The sequence below is a fragment of the Phymastichus coffea genome, unplaced genomic scaffold (genome assembly GCF_024137745.1).
Source record: "Phymastichus coffea isolate CEN01 unplaced genomic scaffold, Cenicafe_Pcof_1.1 PCOF00164, whole genome shotgun sequence".
NCBI lineage: Eukaryota > Metazoa > Arthropoda > Insecta > Hymenoptera > Eulophidae > Phymastichus > Phymastichus coffea.
Genome location: NW_026706975.1, coordinates 236,734 through 253,857, shown reverse-complemented (window position 1 = coordinate 253,857; position 17,124 = coordinate 236,734). Strand labels below are relative to the sequence as shown.

The window sequence follows — 17,124 nt, the reverse complement described above, 5'->3', positions numbered from 1 at the left end:
TAACTAAACATGTCGCTTTAGCCTCCAAGTAAATAATAGGGTCACGTTATTCGGCAATAGCAGTTACAAAAAAGCATAAGCCTCATTCATGAGTGAGATCTTTGATAATTTACATCAATGAATTTCTAAATGACTCAATTTTGTGTGATTTGCTCAGTAATTGTTTTATAAGTACATTACAAACAAATATTTATCAAGGTAGGAATAATTCTTGTTAAATATGTGGCTCGTTAATACATTAATTTCGTCGTAAACGTATAAGGGATGCTATATTTCTATTTTACCGGCTTTTTCTTTGGGACATATTTGAAAGGCTGGATCGAATAAGCGGATCAGCAACACTCGAGCCATACCAAGCAAGATTGCCCCTGAAACTATGCACCGGCGCTTTGCACGGAATAAACTTTTCTTATTGAAAAAACATTAATAAATCTTGTACTCGTGGATAACTGTTAGCGAGAAAGTTATTCACAATGGTTCAAAGTACGTGTCTATCTATTTTCGGAAATCTACATTCAATATTTTCGGAGAAATATTATTATTGCGAGAAAATGTGTAAGGTAATATAGTACCGGCGGTGCTTATGCATATCGCGGCAAAGCTTCGGTAAGTATTTTCTTCGAAGAAAACATTATCGTGACGGTATAAGTTATCGAAATAGTTATTTATTACACATATTTACATATTCAATAAATAATAAACAATTTACAACAAAATTGTAATAACTTTTATAAATATCTAACAAATATTATCGCCTAATATTTTATATATGGAGGGTATTTTACTTGAATCAACTTTTACAAGCTTGTTCGTCAATATATAACAATAAATGCTTTTTTTTTACAAATGAATATACTACTAGATATTCGTGTTAGCCGGCATCGGTAAAGCCGGATCAACTATAATTATTACTCATTTTCACAAATATACAAGAATTATTATATTTATTATAATTATTTTCGATAGAGAATAACGTCTCAATGTTTTCTTTAAAAAAATACTAACCGAAGTTTTGCCACGATGTGCATATAAGCAGTGCCTATACTGTTCTGTATAACCTCACACATTTTTTCGCAAATTTCCGAAAATATTGAATGTCGATTTTCGGAAATTGATAGACACGTATTTTGTACCATTATAAACAACTTTCTCGTTGACATTTATCTACGAGTACATAATTTATTAATGTTTTTTCAATAAGAAATGTTTGTTCCGTGTTAAACACCGATTGCATAGTTTCAGGGGTTATTTGGCTTGTCCCGAGCGCTGATTCAGTTATTCGATCCGGCTCTTTCATTTCCTACTAAAATACGCATCGGAGTACGTTCAGATTTCGGCTAATAATTGATGATTAGATAATAAAGCAATTACAGTCGATTCGTTAATAAAATTGTTTGTTTCCATAGCAACATCGCGTTGCGACTCTTTATTTTTCTCAGATAAAATTGTTGATCCAATTTTCTTTTAAAACTATATATATTTTTTTTTTTCTCTATTTCATCAACGAGTCGACCGTATATCGATTAATTAGCTAATAATCCTCCGATGCGTATTTTAGGAGACAATATCTTCCAAAGAAAAAGTCGGCAAAACAATGCTCTGACATCTCTAACTTAAGTGGCATTTGAAAATTATCTTCGACTTTCTATTTTTTACGAGAGAAAAATTTATTCGTTTATCAGCGCTAATTCCTTCAATCTTATGTTTATTTCATTTATTTCAAGTAACAAGAAATGGGATTTACCTATACGCACATTAGATCAAGCATTTTGAAACATCGAAAATGTTTGATTGTTAATCGCAAAAAAATGCATGTATGAGAAATCTGCGCTGATTTTTCATTTCACTATATCAATTTATATAGTAAGTAACCAAGAATAAGTTGATTTGTTTCAATTTTAAAAAATATTGACCAGGTCAAAAGATATTACGACCCAAAGCTAGTAAAAACAACGTCAAATTTTGAACCTTGAAAAATATATAACTTTTGAAATATGCGTTTGTCGAAAAACTGATTTACGAATTCGAATTCAGAGGCTCAAGAAACACAAGAATAATCGATTTTCAGTTCTAGCAAACTTATTGCATGCGAAATTGTACCCAGCTCCCGAATGAACGCATCGACATACTGGATGCCCGTCTCGAAGTTGTTCTTGCTTGTTTGTAGGTTTCTAATAATCATAATTAACATGATGCGCAAAATAAAACATCAATGAGTGATTATCGTCAGTCTCTTGACATTATTTTAGTCGGCAAACTCTATCGCTGAATTGTTCTTATCGCTCAAACAAGTAACTGTGTTCTGTAAAATGTAGCTTCACTACGCAAGAATAACTGATGTAATCGCAACCCGCTAATGGCCTCGAAAAATTGGTAATTACTGAAAAAATTACTCAAGAAAATTTCCGGTATAAATAAACACTCCACAAGTCATTTTATCGTGACATACAACTTTATTAGAATTCTTTTTGTTAATAATTAATTATATCTTTGGGCGGTTGAAGAAGAAGAATGATAAGGATTCAGCGAAAGAACCATAGATGAGAGACCACCCAAAGATTGCTTAATGCTCATTGTTCCTCTGCCGAAACCGTATAGAACGTAAAGGTATTTGTTTAAGACTAAATATTGCAGGGTAACGTTTGTATTATACGTCATTATTCGTTTACCTCTTTCCAGTGCAGATCGAGAAGATAAACGTTTGACGACTGGTCACTCGCTGGACGATTACTGCGCAATCAGTCCGAACGAGAATGCAGACAAATAGTTACGGATCGATCGCGTTACGCGGGGAATAATGTGAATCGGAACGATCTGCCGAGTAGCCGAACTCTTGGCGGACGCGTGCGGCGATCCGCAAAATGGTGCGTTGGAACAGTGGGCTACGTCACACCCCGTCAGTCGGCGCGCGTCAAATTTGGATGGCGGCAAGTGACAATATTATTCAACGAAACCTCGACCACCGCAACGCATCTGACCGACGACTCGCCAAATGTCTCGCTAAGCAGCCGCGGCTGCGTGGTTGTCCGAATCGCCTCGAGTTGAAAATACGGGCGTGCGCAAGTCAAGCTTACGCGCTGCTGCGGAGACGCAGTGCGACGCAGAAGTGTGCCAGCATTAATTAAGCTCGTCGTGCGAGTTGCTTTAGCTACGCCGTTTGCGCCGAAAGTTGGAACGACTACAACTGACTATTACATTTTCTTATCAGCGCCTGAAAAATACCGCGATGAGAAGTAAAATAGGGTCTACCTATAACATTATTGAAATTCAAAATGAAAAAACAAATGAAAACCAATTGTTCAGTGTAGTCATATTATTGTAGATTTAAATATTGTCGGTCTGCCCAACATTCGACCACAGGGGGATAAGATCGCAACTATTCCGTACAAATCGATCTCAATTGCGGTTCTCGTGTAAATTGCACAATTCACAAATAATTAGCACTACTGATGAGCCCACCGAAGTTTAAGAGTTTCAATGAAATGTCTATGCCAAATATTCTTGAAGATTTATTTATTAAAACCTCAACTGAGCCATAAAAATACATTCCTTTAGCAAAGAAAACATATAACAATCACTGCGCCTATCAAGATACAATAAAAATCCATAATAACAAAAAATAAATGAAGGTCGTCTTTGTGATTATTCACGAAAGATTCGCTTGTTGGGATAGGTCGATTTGTTGAACGGTTAATTGTCTGAGCTACTGACAATGAGTTACACAATAATTTTCTTGATAGAATTCCCATCAATCCCAAAGATTGACATGCCAGTGTAATATTTATTCACACGCTTATTCACCCGCTACATCCCTTAATTGTTCCAGTCAAAGTACACATTGCACCTGGTGCGAGTTGAGACTGAGTTGCAATAGTAGGGTCGCATATTAATAAGCCAAGTTCGCTATCAGTAAAGTTTTATAAGGATTACATACAACATAATAATCGTTTCATTTCAATTATCCTTTTAAGTGGCGTACAAATTTAATTCAACTATTCGCAAGCGTAGCTTCGAATTTCATTTTTCCCGCGAAAACGGACTCGCGCTAACTACTCGCGTCAAATGACAACAATATACTAGTAAGTTCGTTAATATAAATATTCGAAATCACCGTTATACTTAGAAAATCTTGGTCCTTTCTCTTAAAATCCTCAAATCATCGTCGATGCATCAATCAGAGGTGGCATCACCTGTCAAAAACATTAGTTGTCCTCTCTCAAATTATTACAAAAGTAAACCGCGGGATAAGACGCTACTTGGCGCCATGTTTACTTGTAAATATGAAGGTTTGGAAGAGTGAGACAGAGAGAGCACGAGTGATGGTGGCGACGCGCGGCACATTGCGGCGACGTTTGCTCGTGCGAGACCGCGAGAATCGAAGCGAGACAAAGCCACACAGCCGCACCAACAAGGACAGAATGTTACCGATAGCATACACACACACGCGCTACAACAGCGCCGCGTAGCCTAGTACAGAAGTATGCGTGTAGGTGAGGCGCAGTCAGTGTGTAGTTTTGAACGGCGCGAGTGTGCACTGTGTATCACCCGAGAGCGCGCGATCGCAAGTAAAAGTACAACGGTGAGCCGCCGATGAAAGAGAAAAAATAAAGACAGCGAGCTCGCAATGGTAAGTATGATGCAGTGTGTCGGCGTTCTTTGGCAACTTGATCAACAACAACAAACGCAAGCCGGTCGCCAACGATTGTTTATCTTGTTCATGTGTACGTGCGTGGTGTACTATTGTGCGTCTGTTACGTCACTTGGTTTTTTTAGAAGTAGTGTGTATAAGATAAAATATACACACACACACACACATATATATATATATATATATACACATACGCGAATGGGATAGGTATACTTTAGACGCATAGGAGAGAGAGATAGAGCAAGCGAACGAGAGAGGTGCTGTTCGCGCGCCGCCAGAGCAAATCAATATAATACCGCGACTACACACGACGACGTTGACGGCGACGACGTTTGTGTAGGATGCACGTACGCATATCGAGAGAGTGTGAGCAGGAAAGAGACAGAGTGTATACGCCCTCGCGCGCGACCGAGCAAGACGTATAACTTCGTGTTCAGCATGTTCGTGTGTAAGTGCACGCGAGAAAGTTTTTCCCGCGCGCGCTCTCTGTAACGATATAGAAAGAGAGAGGGAGACGTGATGTGCACTCGCGTTGTTTGTGTTTGTTGCGTGCGTATAGCTGCGATGGATCGATCACACACTGAGTGTAAGGTGCTTTTTGGCATTTTTTTCTTTTCAAATAAGCTTACTCCGAAAGATGCGTCTATCGCTGTATCGGTTTTATAACAATTGATTGTGTATGTTACCTGATGACGTGCTCCGGTTTTCTGTGTGCATGCGTGTTTGTGTGTTTTGATACGCGGCTTCGTTTACCGTGGTTGTTGCACTCGGGTGGTGGTATACACACCGCGTTTAGTCGAATCGTTGGTATTACGTTATTGAATTGTTCATGAATTATTTACTGTCGATTAATTTGATACCATTTGAGTATCAAATTGTTTAGATATTAAAAGGTTTAGCAACAATCAATTTTCATTTTACAATAACCAGATAATTGTTGATTTAGACTTACAATTGCTAAATGATCAATAGAGTTAAACCAAACCTTAAATAAAGCAAATGGAGCATTTAACTATAGATACAATCTTTCTAAATTGGTTAATAAGCTCAGTACTGGAATATTTTTAGCCTACATGCTTAGTTATACTTATAACTGATGTAATTCTAAATTGTACTTACTTCAAATAATTGAATTATGTTATTGTGTACTATTTTAACTCAGTAATGATATACGGTTTTATATATTTATACAACACAGTTAATATGGAATCTCTAAGCAAATATTGTATTTACAGGATATTTGAATAGAGTATAATGTGGCTGCGAAGTGAACATGTAAGTCGAAGGCTACGTGGCCGATTGGGTTCTACTGCATCTGCATCCAAAAGCTCTGGTCGGCGAGTCCAAGGAGGTTTTGTACGCAAAGTACCAGCCATCAACAACAGTAATCAACGGGTACATACTACAAGCAAATGCGGTAGATTATCACGCTGGAGACGACGTTCGCCAAATTTATTAAAAGAAGTATGTTCTTTGCATTACACTGATCAATATCTTTACGTTTGATAGTTACTAATAATATTTTTTCCGACAGGCATGTAAGGAAAACGTTTTGAACTATGCAAAGTCGTCACCCATTCGGAATAAGGTACCTCGTCGACGAAAGTGTATAAAGCGCTCAATGGTCACATCAACTCCACTAAATCGCGTGATACCAAAAGATACATTAATTGTAAGATGCTTGTCTGCTTATTGGAACTGTTTTATCTCGTTTGTGACTATTAGTTTTATAACTTAACAATTTTTCTTTTTTTCAGCCACCTAAAAATACTGATCTTTCAAAAGTATCTGAAGAATCCAAGGAAAATTGGGATTTAGATACAATACCACTTTATTCTCCATCACTTAATATTCCAGAAGGGATTTGCTCTTCAACACCGGTTGATAATTTTAATCTTCGACCGCCATCTATTAATTCTATAAGTGATTACATGCCCCAACCAACAGAAGCAATCCAACCAGATTTTTCATACTTATTAGATGAGGAAGGAAATAGACATTCAGGTAAGAAATTTTCATGCTCAATAAACAAAAATTGCTGTAAACATTAATTTATGCCTTAATTATAGACGTCTTAGATGTGTCATTTTTAATTAACTTTACATGTCAGTTTCTCCAATTTTAGATTTACTCTCCCTACATTATTCAGCAATTTGTACACCAAATGACCATTGCGATGAACACTACAGTGTTATGCACTCAACTTCAATTTACAATAGTCGTCTGACTTATACTACCCAAAAATACTACCTAAACGACGATTCCTACATCAACAATAACGAGAATAATGATGATGTATCGAAACTTCAGTATACCAATCTCGAGAGTGATCCTTCAAATTATGAGTCTACTTTGGCATACTCCTCTTCAAAGTATAATGACTTATCCAACGTTAACGTGACAGACTTGAATCAGCCAGACTCAAATGGCAACGTTCATGAGAAGTGTAATTCTGAAAATATCAATGTAGGATACGAGGGAGTTAAATACATTGAAGTCAGTAGCGAAGAAGTCGTCGAGAGCTGTGATGTGGATAACATGGTCACAAATGTACAAGATGATCGAGATTCGTTTGATCCTTATGTGTTCATCAAACATTTGCCACCTTTAACAGCAGCAATGAGGGCAAGATGTCCAGCACTTCCTTTGAAAACAAGAAGCAGTCCAGAATTCAGTTTGGTTCTAGATTTGGTAAGTTGTTTTTTTATAAAACATTCTTTCTCAATCTTAAATATAAATACATTAATAAATTTTCTTTTCGTCTCTATTGCAGGACGAAACGTTAGTACATTGCAGTCTGCAAGAGCTATCAGATGCATCATTTCGTTTTCCAGTTGTTTTCCAAAATATTACGTATACAGTCTTCGTTAGAACAAGACCATTCTTCCGCGAGTTTCTCGAGCACGTGTCTTCATTGTATGAAGTAATCCTATTTACAGCCAGTAAGCGTGTCTACGCGAACAAATTGATGAATTTGTTGGATCCTACGAGAAAGCTGATCAAGTACCGGTTGTTTCGTGAGCATTGTGTGTGCGTGAATGGCAATTATATTAAGGATTTGTCTATTCTGGGAAGGGACTTATCAAAAACTGTGATCATTGATAATAGTCCACAAGCATTTGGATACCAGGTAACAGAAATGTTTCAGTGATTTAAGATAAAAAACAGATAATCATTATTTTATTCCTATGAGTAATGACTTAACGTTTTTTATTTACAGCTGGAAAATGGTATTCCAATTGAAAGTTGGTTCGCAGATCGATCGGACAGCGAATTAATGAAACTGGTACCATTTTTGGAAAACTTAGTACATTGGGTAAGTCAGCAGCTTTAATAAAATTTTTTTTTTACTTTCTCATCGTAATAAGCATTTTTCATTATTATAATTTAAATGTCTAATTCTAGGGAGGAGACGTTCGACCGCGAATCAGGGAACAGTTTCGGCTCTTCAGTTTTTTACCATCAGATTAATTATAAGATAGCAGCATAAATGTGTCGACTACATTGTGAATGAAGATTTTTCATTCCGATGTAGTTCGATAATAAGTCGTTCACATACGTTAAATATAGTAATATATAGGCGGTCCTGTTATGAAAGCACACTTCTGCCCTACGCGTATGATTGGCGATAACGTTTGGATAATCGTGCGAATGATATGAAGTTAAAATTACTATTGAAAGCCCAGATGGCTTAAAGTATATCTATATACATGTACGTATATATATATATACACTAAAATATCCTGTAAGTGAATCATGGTATTAAATGTATTTGAAATTTTCAGTAACTAATTTAGAAATTACTGAAGATTTCTTGTTTAATAGAAATTTCCATGTTCCATTTACATGATTGTTTTTCACTTCTTTTTTATTTTATTTTATTTTTTGCCTTAAAACGAGGAATTAATTGATTTTCCTTTTTTACTTTAATATTCTTGTACTTGCACTCAACGGTCGATTCGAGAAAAGTCACAAATTTTATATTTTTCAAAGACTTTTAGATTAAATATTTAAATCATTTTAGTAGTTTTATATTTCATATCTATATTAGTTATAAATTGTTATAACGTTGTACATAGATTAATGCCTTTCCAAGTATTGAGGCGCTTCTACTTTTTTTACATTGATTGTATTAGTGAATATGAAATCCTATTGATTCATAGTTGGAAATCATGTTGAACGTTTATGCAGTGGAATGTTTTGGAAAAACAAGTTGAATGTCAAAACCGCAAATGAATTAATGCCAAGTAATGAAATTTTGTAGTAATTTTTGGTTTCATATTTTTTACGTTTTTTATAACTTTATTTTATGGCCATTTATTATTATTTTCAAGTAACAAAATCTTTGAATGAAATTTCATCGAAAGTTACATTTTACTGTACAAGTGCACAACTTTTTGTGTTTAATAGACTTTTTAATTGAAAGATATCGTTTTAAATTTCATAAAATCGTAGTTTATTTGTCTACGATGACATCCATTTATTAATGTTAATAAAACTCCGTTTGCTAGTCTCCCACACTAGCGCGCTAACAACGGAGAATGTTACAAGCGTTAAAATTTACTAAACCACACTGAAAAAATGATATGCCTTAAGTACAAAAATAAGATTTAAATCTAATACGTAATACATAATGTAGTTATTACGATCAAAATTAAGATTTTAATACATTTAAATCGATTGAACTTTCATATTTTGGTATGATACAAATTTTAGTGATTCCATGAAAAGAAATAAATCATATTTATGAAGCCCATCAGGCTTTACAAGACCAAGTAATACTTTTTGTTACGAAAATAAATGAAATTGAAAAATATTTACAATATACACGATAGCATACGCTATCTGTTTTATAAACTTTATAAATTTGATAATTACGTTTTATAAGGCCAATTTTTTTAACAATTACTTTTAATTTGTTCCACATTTTAATCAGTATTTTGAAGAAAATTATTGTATAAATAAAATAAAATATACCTATGTTATATAATTTATTGGAAAATTTAAAACCAATTATTTTTATCAAACTTCACTGATTATCTCCTTTGCATTATTAGACACAAATGATGTAAAATTTTAAGTTTAAGCATCTTTTAAAAAACTGTTGTTATTAAATAAAAGGAAAATTAATAATAGATTAAAACAATATACATCTAACATAGTATTTATACATGAAAAATATTCATTGCTAATTAATACTTGAGAATTTACAGCTCAATAATGAAAATCGAAAAATTCAGCGCAAAAATTATTTAAATTTAATTATAATGAATTCAAGTAAAATCCTTGTTTCATTATTTGATATTTTAATTAACTTATGTGTTTATTAAGATTATTGTATCATACCCCAATTATTGGACTAGTCGATTTTATTATAATATAGGCTTTTTTACAATTTATAATAACGATTTATTTACAACATTTATTCTCATTTTAATCATGTTTTTTGAAAAAATAGTTCTTTTTTCAACACGCTGTGCGGAAAATGTCTTGCCACGCACTCGACAGAAATCACATTTGTGCTCAAATTGCGCTTTCAACGCGTTGTTTCGAAAAATACCATATCTAACTTGTTCGGAAAAAAGATTCTCGTCTGATGTGCTTTCCAGCCTCGCTTCACTCAAATGTGAAATCTTGCACGAGAGAAGAATCTACTTTTTCAAACTAGTTACGTATACATCTATTATTTTTTCATAATTATTGGCAATCAATCAATTGTATAAAGGCATAAGTTCACCTATTACAAAGTTAATAATTCGCTCGCACGCAAAGTAAAAAACTATATGAAAATACGAACAAAACGAGAAGAGCTAATCAAAATTAACGACAAAATAATCAAGAGAATGCAGATCCAAATTGTAAATGGGTGCTAGTGTGCGTTAATTTAGGCGGCGTTCAATACTTTAAGCATTTATATAGCTTGTTATAATGCAATAATATTGTAAAGTAGCTTCCACAGACCATAGTTCGATTGTACCTCCGTGAACTGTTATGTGTAAACCGTCGAAATAATGAAAGAAACAAAACAAATTAACAAATTTAACTTACAATTTGTTTTTTCACAGTTCCGTTAGGCATTTCCGACGACGCACAGTATCTTGCAAATTTTATAATGCTCAACAACATTCACTTGATAGTTTAATCTATTTCACTTTAGAAATGAAGCGAAGAAAATGTTGCTAAAGTGTAATTAAATTCAAATTGTACCTGACAAAAGTTGGATGTTATTTGCGCTTCAATTTGGAAATTTATGAGAAGAAATATTATATAGAAAGGAATGTTATTTTACTTCATTTCTAGAGCGAATATTATATTTTAATTAAATCTGAAAAATAATTAATGTGATTGTTTTCGAAGTTTCTTCCACACAATTTACAAATAAATGTTCAAACTAAAGTGATTTGTAGTTCTTTATTACTACAACCTTTTTATTTATTTTATTATATTTGATTTGCTGGAGGTAAGAAAAGTAAGTAATAATTATTAAATATTGTAGGATAAAATTAGGAAACAGGATGTACCCACTTTTGCATCCGTTACACAAAAAACAAAATGATACTTTTCTATAGATCTATATTTCAATATAAAAAAAATCTCGGGTTGCTTTCAAACCACTGCTATGTACAGCAAGTATAAATATCGGAATATCAAAATATATTAGAGAATAATTTGTGTACAAAAACATCAATACTTCAGATCATGAAGGCATCAAATGACAATTATATAAATATGATCTTACTCTAAAAGTGCAATTAAACAGTATGCAGGTACTTGTTCAAATTTTGTTTGAAACGACATTGAATTTTTTTTCAAGTGCAAATTTAAAATAAAAGCAAAGCTGATTCTCTTCTGAAAAACTTTCACATACATCTGGCATGTATTCCCAAAAAAAAGATTGATGCATTACACATTTCTAGCCTCCAGCGTATTTCTGTGTGTTATACTACTCGATCAATTGCATGAGGTGAAATGATTCTGAAACATGTGAATTTTATGTCAAATATTATATATTATAAATAATACATAAAGTAATCAACAAAACTCTGAATCACAAAAATAACAATTTCAATCAATTGTAAGGTGATCTATCAAAGACTAAAACATTGCCGTCTGAATTTCAGGTCTGTATGATGTTCTTTATAATTTTTTACGTCAATACTTAAGCTATTATTGCACACAACATGTACGTTGGACTAAAGAATCGCTAACTTTTGTATCAGCATAGCAAAAAAATTTGGTTTCTTCAATATTTGTAAAGCATATTTCAATGCACCTAAAATTCAAACTGGCAAGCAATTTCTATTCTTCGTCGCGTCGGAAATACCTATCCTCGATGCTTTTACATAGATTGATGAGCTTTGGATAATTTTTTACAATATTGGCCAAAGCATTGTCCTTAGTCAGAGGTGTTGTTATAATACTGAATATATGTCCAAATACAAGGGCATCCAGCTCATTAGGTCTGTGGGATTTCAAAACAAAAATGAATACAGTAACTTTTGAATGCAAAATATTATATTAACATGCAACATATTACAAGGAATTTAGACATAATACATGATATTATTAGAGATGGACAAGGTGTGCAAAAATTAATTTATTAATAATCAACGAGACAAGGACGTAGGATATCATCAATATAGTCATAGCCATTATCTTCTTTAATTATAGATTCTTCTGAGGAAGATTTCAACACTTCAAAACTATCAATACTGAGATTAGGAGTGCGATTAAAATAACATTTGTTTATGGAGTAAGCATGATCAATAAGAAGAGGATATCTACGAATAATGGTGGCAATGTATTGTATAGGAGCTGGAAGATTTCTTGTTAATGTTAAGATATGGATGTGGGAAAATACCAAAGCATCTAGTTCGTTAGGACTTGAAACGAAAAATGATAATTATTAATGATGAAAGATATGTATAAAATCAAATATCATTGTACTTACTTGTCACCAAAAAAGTACATCTTGTCTTCTAACCTTTCTGAAAGTGCTTCACAACATTTATTAACTTCTTCAAAGACTTCCTCCAATGACTTGTGAGCCCAACCCAGGATGCTTAGTTTTTTTGTTATTTGATTTTTTTTCTGCCAATTCAATAGGTGATTTAAAGGCCAAGGATAAACACTTCCATGTCTCTCCTTTGTGATACTTTTGTACGTTTCATCATGGCACCAACAAACATAAAGTTCTGCATTATAGAGAACATTATTGACTAATGACGTATAGGCTCTTAAGTTGACTTTATCTTCTTTACTCAGACTTTCAGATAAACTTGAACCTCTATTTGATATAAATGCAACGACGTTGTCAAATTCTGGGACAATAAATGCACCACATTTGATAAAAGGAACTTTTCCTGAGGGTGACATGTACTCAGCATTCCACCGAGGCTCGATTTGAAACTCCAAATTACACATTTTCAGATATGCTTGAACAGCCAAACAATTCGCATTGTCAGGCAATAGAATTTGTTCTACTTCGTAAGGCTGGTACAGCTGAATTGGTTGTGGCCATGATTCTTGCGCTGTAACAACAAACAAGTTAAGTAATATCTCTTTTTTTTGTAAACTGAGGTTAGCTTTTTAGGAAAATAGATGGATATGTAAATGTCAACAAGATATATAAAGTTTTTCAACTGTAATGCACCTCCTATATCAACATCCCATGGTTCTAGTAACGTTGAGTTTTGCATTTTTATCGATGATTGTTTATACCATACAAATCAATGTTTTCTTCACGCTATAAACCAGCCGACGCGAGAAAACAGACGAACTCGTGACTCCTGCTCACAATAGTAACGTGCAGAAGAAAAACATCATGTTTTGAAAAAAAATTAAGTATACCAATTTTTTTATATCCGGTCATAAGTATTTTATTAAGCATTGGTGGGAACTATCAGTTTACGTAATTGAAGTAAACTATTTTTTTAACAAGATTAAAGATTTATAATTATTTTTTAAAGATAAAAGAAACTTACGATGGATATCTATACATTTTTCTCCGCAAATAGTTACAATTTTACGTATATCTTTCAAAGGATCATTCTGAAATATTATTAAAAGATATTACAATTATTTATTAATCATCGATTGAAGTAGATATCAAAAATTACAAATAGACAAACAAAATGTAACCTCCAGCTCTATCAAACTCGAATATAAGGAGTCGAGTATTCGAGTTTGTAAAGGTACATGATCATCGATCCACTCATAATTTTGAAAATTTTCTAATTCTTCTTGAAACATTTTAATTAATGCGTTTACCAGTTAATTTTGATAAAATATTCAGCCAAAAAGCTGCAAAAAAAAAACCGCTTTCTCGAAAAGTAACTGAAAGTGTATTTTCATTTGTTATTTCGTCATTATAGGTCTTTTTTATAGTTGAAAGTATTGAAAAAAAGTGTAATTTTCTTGGATTCTACGACAATTTTGTTGAATTTAATTGTCATTAAAAAATAAACTTAAAGAGCTATTATAATTTAGCGGCAAAACCGGAAACGGAGAAGAGTGCGCCGGCGCGCGAGTTGTGCGCGACGAGCGCTTATAGATGTTTCACGGACGTGTTGAACACTCTCTTTCAAAGTCGTCAAGATGTCGAAGAGAGGTAAGCGGTTGAAAGAGCTCGTGATATCCATTGGAATCAACTTCAAATCAACCAAATAAAGCTTGAGTCGATTATTTTATAAAATTGCAAGCGTTGATTTATGTGTTTCAATAAAAATTTTTTCCTCGAGTGCCAATAATTGTGTGAAAATAGACTCGCAAAAAGTGACGATGTCGGTTTGTAGTATGTTTATAACAAGTTATAATGTGGTTTTCTGTTTTAAGGACGTGGTGGTTCGGCGGGAGCCAAATTCAGGATATCCCTGGGTCTACCCGTGGGAGCAGTGATGAATTGCGCTGATAACACTGGTAAGTTGTTAACAGTAATTTTTTTATCTATCCTGGGTACGTGTCTTTAACCTCAAAAGGTAGACGCATGGTTGAGGGGTATACTGTATAGTTTATTATTATTATATTACTGAAAGATTATTTTCTGCTTTGTTTTAAAACATACTTTATCTGCTTTGAGCTTTTGGCAACATGCAGTGCAGCGTCAAAATTAAGACTTAATTTTCTTAGCTCTTTATAATGGACAACAGTGTTCAACTTCACTATATAAAATTTATTTAATTTTGTTATGACTATTTCTTAAATGTTTTGCATGAAAAATAAATAAACAAACAGCCTTAATAGGTATAAGTTCTTTAAATAATATAATTCTGTAGAACAGATTATCAAATAAGTGCATTGAATAAGTTTTTAGCTGATTATACTACAATTTTCTATTTGATTCAATTAGAAGATATTTTTTTAGGTATATTTTCTACAATTTCTCTTCATTAGAATTGACTAAATAAAATAAATATTTTATTTAAAGTTTATTTTTTAAAAACTTAATTTGTATTAATATTTTTTTTAGCTGTCATATTTTTAAATTAAAAGAATACTTATGCATTGATTAAATTTTTCATCACTTGAATATTTTTTTGTAATAATATACCAAAATAACAAATGTTGATTCTTTTTATTTTGTCTTTGAACATATTTGGGGAAAAGTAAATTTGAAAATATACAATTTTCAAGTGACTTAACTAGAGTTTTGAAGAAAAGTAATCAAAATATTTTACAGTTTGTTAATTAATTGGTAGTAGTAATATGAAAGAATTATTTTTGAATATAAAAACTAAGCTTACACATTCATATTTTTTCAGGGGCCAAAAACTTATATGTCATTGCTGTACAAGGTATAAAGGGTCGCCTGAACCGTCTACCAGCAGCTGGATCAGGTGACATGGTGGTTGCTACAGTCAAGAAAGGAAAACCTGAACTCAGAAAAAAGGGTAAGTAAAAATGATATCATTACAAAATTAATTGGAAGAGAATGCAAAAAAGAATAATAATAATAATTTGATTGACAGTTATGCCTGCAGTGGTGATCAGGCAACGGAAACCATTTCGCAGGAAGGATGGAGTGTTTATATACTTTGAAGACAATGCAGGCGTCATTGTTAACAATAAGGGTGAAATGAAGGGTTCAGCGATAACAGGTCCAGTTGCAAAAGAATGTGCAGATTTATGGCCCAGGATTGCATCCAATGCTAGCAGTATCGCTTAATCTATTATTTATACTATTTTACCCTTAATAAAACAATCCTAGGCTTGTGCTCAGCAATTTTTTGTTATTCAATTGTTGACCATACCATATTTTTAATTAATACTCATTAAAAATTTTTTAGTTTTTTAACAAAAAAACGAAGAAATGTTTTTTGCTTAAATAATTCGTATAGAAGAAAATTAACTTTAATTTTATTAGCAAGCTTCCACGCTTTAAAACATTTAATATCTCCAAGACCACCGACGAAACATTGACCTAAATAACAAGCAAACCATAAAATTCAAATGTATATTGCAAATATGATTAGTCACATATTCTTTACTTCCTAATTATATAGTTATTAAGAAATGTAAAAAATTCGTACGATTGTTTCCTTGTTAATTATACGTCACGGAAGGCTGGTCATTTTATCGACTTTTTTTCCAAACATGCCGATACTTCTTATCTACATTTTTTTTAAACTATCGATTTGACTAAATAAAATTTACATTTATTATTTATTATTTAATATGACAAAAACACTACGTGAAATAAAGAATCTTATATATTAAAAAAAAGAAAATAGTTGATAATTGACAGGTTCCTTTGTCAATGTATCAAGGTAATTTGGATTAAGTAAAGAAACTTAATGTTACATTAGAAACTCACTCTTATCTGATTAGAATTAGAGTCATTTGCTTACCTTCATGCAAAATGCATGCAAAAAGCTTAATACCACTGAGTCACTGCCGACACTGCAGTAATTGTTTCAATTGTAACGTACCTGTATCAAGCCACGAATTTTTCAAACTATAAAAGTACTATTTTGTATTTAGTTTTCGTTACTTCATTACTAACAGAATTCATGAATTTGTACCTTAAGTAAATATTTTATAGTACATTTGAAAGCTGATAATTCTTTGTGTGTTCAAGCCTGGTTTATGAAGGCAACGACAGATTTATTTGTAACAATTATAGCGCGGTTTAATGAATAAATCATTAATTGCATAACAACACTTCAATAGTGAGAATAATAAATCTCTAGAGACGTTCATTACCGATTTTCCGATCTGTATTCCATACTTATGCGCACTCGATTCTCGATACACGTGTATATTATTTCTTTTCAATTTTATTTATATTTTACCAATTTACCAATAAAAATTGTAATATATGCTGCCTACCTCTTGCACGCTAATTCCCTTGCAGTTACGGACAAATAACAATTACACGGAGATCGATCCATTGTTATCGCTCGTGCGAGCGCATTAACTTCCTAGAATAACCGGCTCTTTTTGTTTTGTTTGCTGGAAAAATTCAAGGAGCCGAGAGG

The 17,124-nt window shown here is 32.8% G+C and overlaps 3 protein-coding genes across 7 annotated transcripts; 2 read left to right on the top strand and 1 right to left on the bottom strand.

Annotated features, from left to right (window-relative positions):
• The first annotated feature begins 4,511 nt into the window (after window positions 1-4,511).
• LOC131673002 (CTD small phosphatase-like protein 2) lies at window positions 4,512-9,587 on the top strand. 3 transcript variants are annotated; one of them, XM_058950625.1, is made up of 8 exons: window positions 4,512-4,627; window positions 5,884-6,112; window positions 6,183-6,320; window positions 6,406-6,652; window positions 6,759-7,339; window positions 7,422-7,778; window positions 7,869-7,964; window positions 8,054-9,584. In XM_058950625.1, exons 2-8 carry the CDS (start codon window positions 5,903-5,905, stop codon window positions 8,117-8,119), a joined length of 1,695 nt encoding a protein of 564 aa, XP_058806608.1. In that variant the 5' UTR covers window positions 4,512-4,627; window positions 5,884-5,902; the 3' UTR covers window positions 8,120-9,584. The 3 variants fall into 3 exon arrangements, with proteins under 3 accessions (XP_058806608.1, XP_058806610.1, XP_058806609.1); XM_058950627.1 differs by having other exon boundaries at window positions 6,774-7,339; window positions 8,054-9,582; XM_058950626.1 differs by lacking the exon at window positions 4,512-4,627 and adding an exon at window positions 4,931-5,234 and having other exon boundaries at window positions 8,054-9,587.
• A 1,652-nt stretch (window positions 9,588-11,239) lies between these two features.
• Window positions 11,240-13,433, bottom strand: LOC131673003 (metaxin-2-like). 3 transcript variants are annotated; one of them, XM_058950629.1, is made up of 4 exons: window positions 13,302-13,433; window positions 12,600-13,179; window positions 11,973-12,110; window positions 11,240-11,623 (listed from the first exon to the last, which is right to left on the bottom strand). In XM_058950629.1, exons 1-4 carry the CDS (start codon window positions 13,345-13,347, stop codon window positions 11,587-11,589), a joined length of 801 nt encoding a protein of 266 aa, XP_058806612.1. In that variant the 5' UTR covers window positions 13,348-13,433; the 3' UTR covers window positions 11,240-11,586. The 3 variants fall into 3 exon arrangements, with proteins under 3 accessions (XP_058806612.1, XP_058806611.1, XP_058806613.1); XM_058950630.1 differs by lacking the exons at window positions 11,240-11,623; window positions 11,973-12,110 and adding exons at window positions 12,326-12,429; window positions 12,510-12,531; XM_058950628.1 differs by lacking the exons at window positions 11,240-11,623; window positions 11,973-12,110 and adding an exon at window positions 12,155-12,531.
• A 755-nt stretch (window positions 13,434-14,188) lies between these two features.
• LOC131673001 (large ribosomal subunit protein uL14) lies at window positions 14,189-15,902 on the top strand. Its single transcript, XM_058950624.1, has 4 exons — window positions 14,189-14,258; window positions 14,483-14,566; window positions 15,409-15,537; window positions 15,616-15,902. Exons 1-4 carry the CDS (start codon window positions 14,246-14,248, stop codon window positions 15,810-15,812), a joined length of 423 nt encoding a protein of 140 aa, XP_058806607.1. The 5' UTR covers window positions 14,189-14,245; the 3' UTR covers window positions 15,813-15,902.
• The last annotated feature ends 1,222 nt before the right edge of the window (window positions 15,903-17,124 follow it).

Bases quoted from the DNA above. Each gene is read 5' to 3' on its own strand.
- LOC131673001 (XM_058950624.1), top strand. The intron at 14,567-15,408 runs GTAAGTTGTTAA...ATATTTTTTCAG, and splicing joins GAATTGCGCTGATAACACTG to GGGCCAAAAACTTATATGTC. The intron at 15,538-15,615 runs GTAAGTAAAAAT...TTTGATTGACAG, and splicing joins ACCTGAACTCAGAAAAAAGG to TTATGCCTGCAGTGGTGATC.
- LOC131673002 (XM_058950626.1), top strand. From the start codon at position 5,903: ATGTGGCTGCGAAGTGAACATGTAAGTCGAAGGCTACGTGGCCGATTG. The intron at 6,653-6,758 runs GTAAGAAATTTT...TTTACATGTCAG, and splicing joins GGAAGGAAATAGACATTCAG to TTTCTCCAATTTTAGATTTA. The intron at 7,779-7,868 runs GTAACAGAAATG...TTTTATTTACAG, and splicing joins CACAAGCATTTGGATACCAG to CTGGAAAATGGTATTCCAAT.
- LOC131673003 (XM_058950628.1), bottom strand. From the start codon at position 13,347: ATGCAAAACTCAACGTTACTAGAACCATGGGATGTTGATATAGGAG. The intron at 13,180-13,301 runs GTGCATTACAGT...TTGTTGTTACAG, and splicing joins ATGGGATGTTGATATAGGAG to CGCAAGAATCATGGCCACAA. The intron at 12,532-12,599 runs GTAAGTACAATG...TTTCGTTTCAAG, and splicing joins ATGTACTTTTTTGGTGACAA to TCCTAACGAACTAGATGCTT.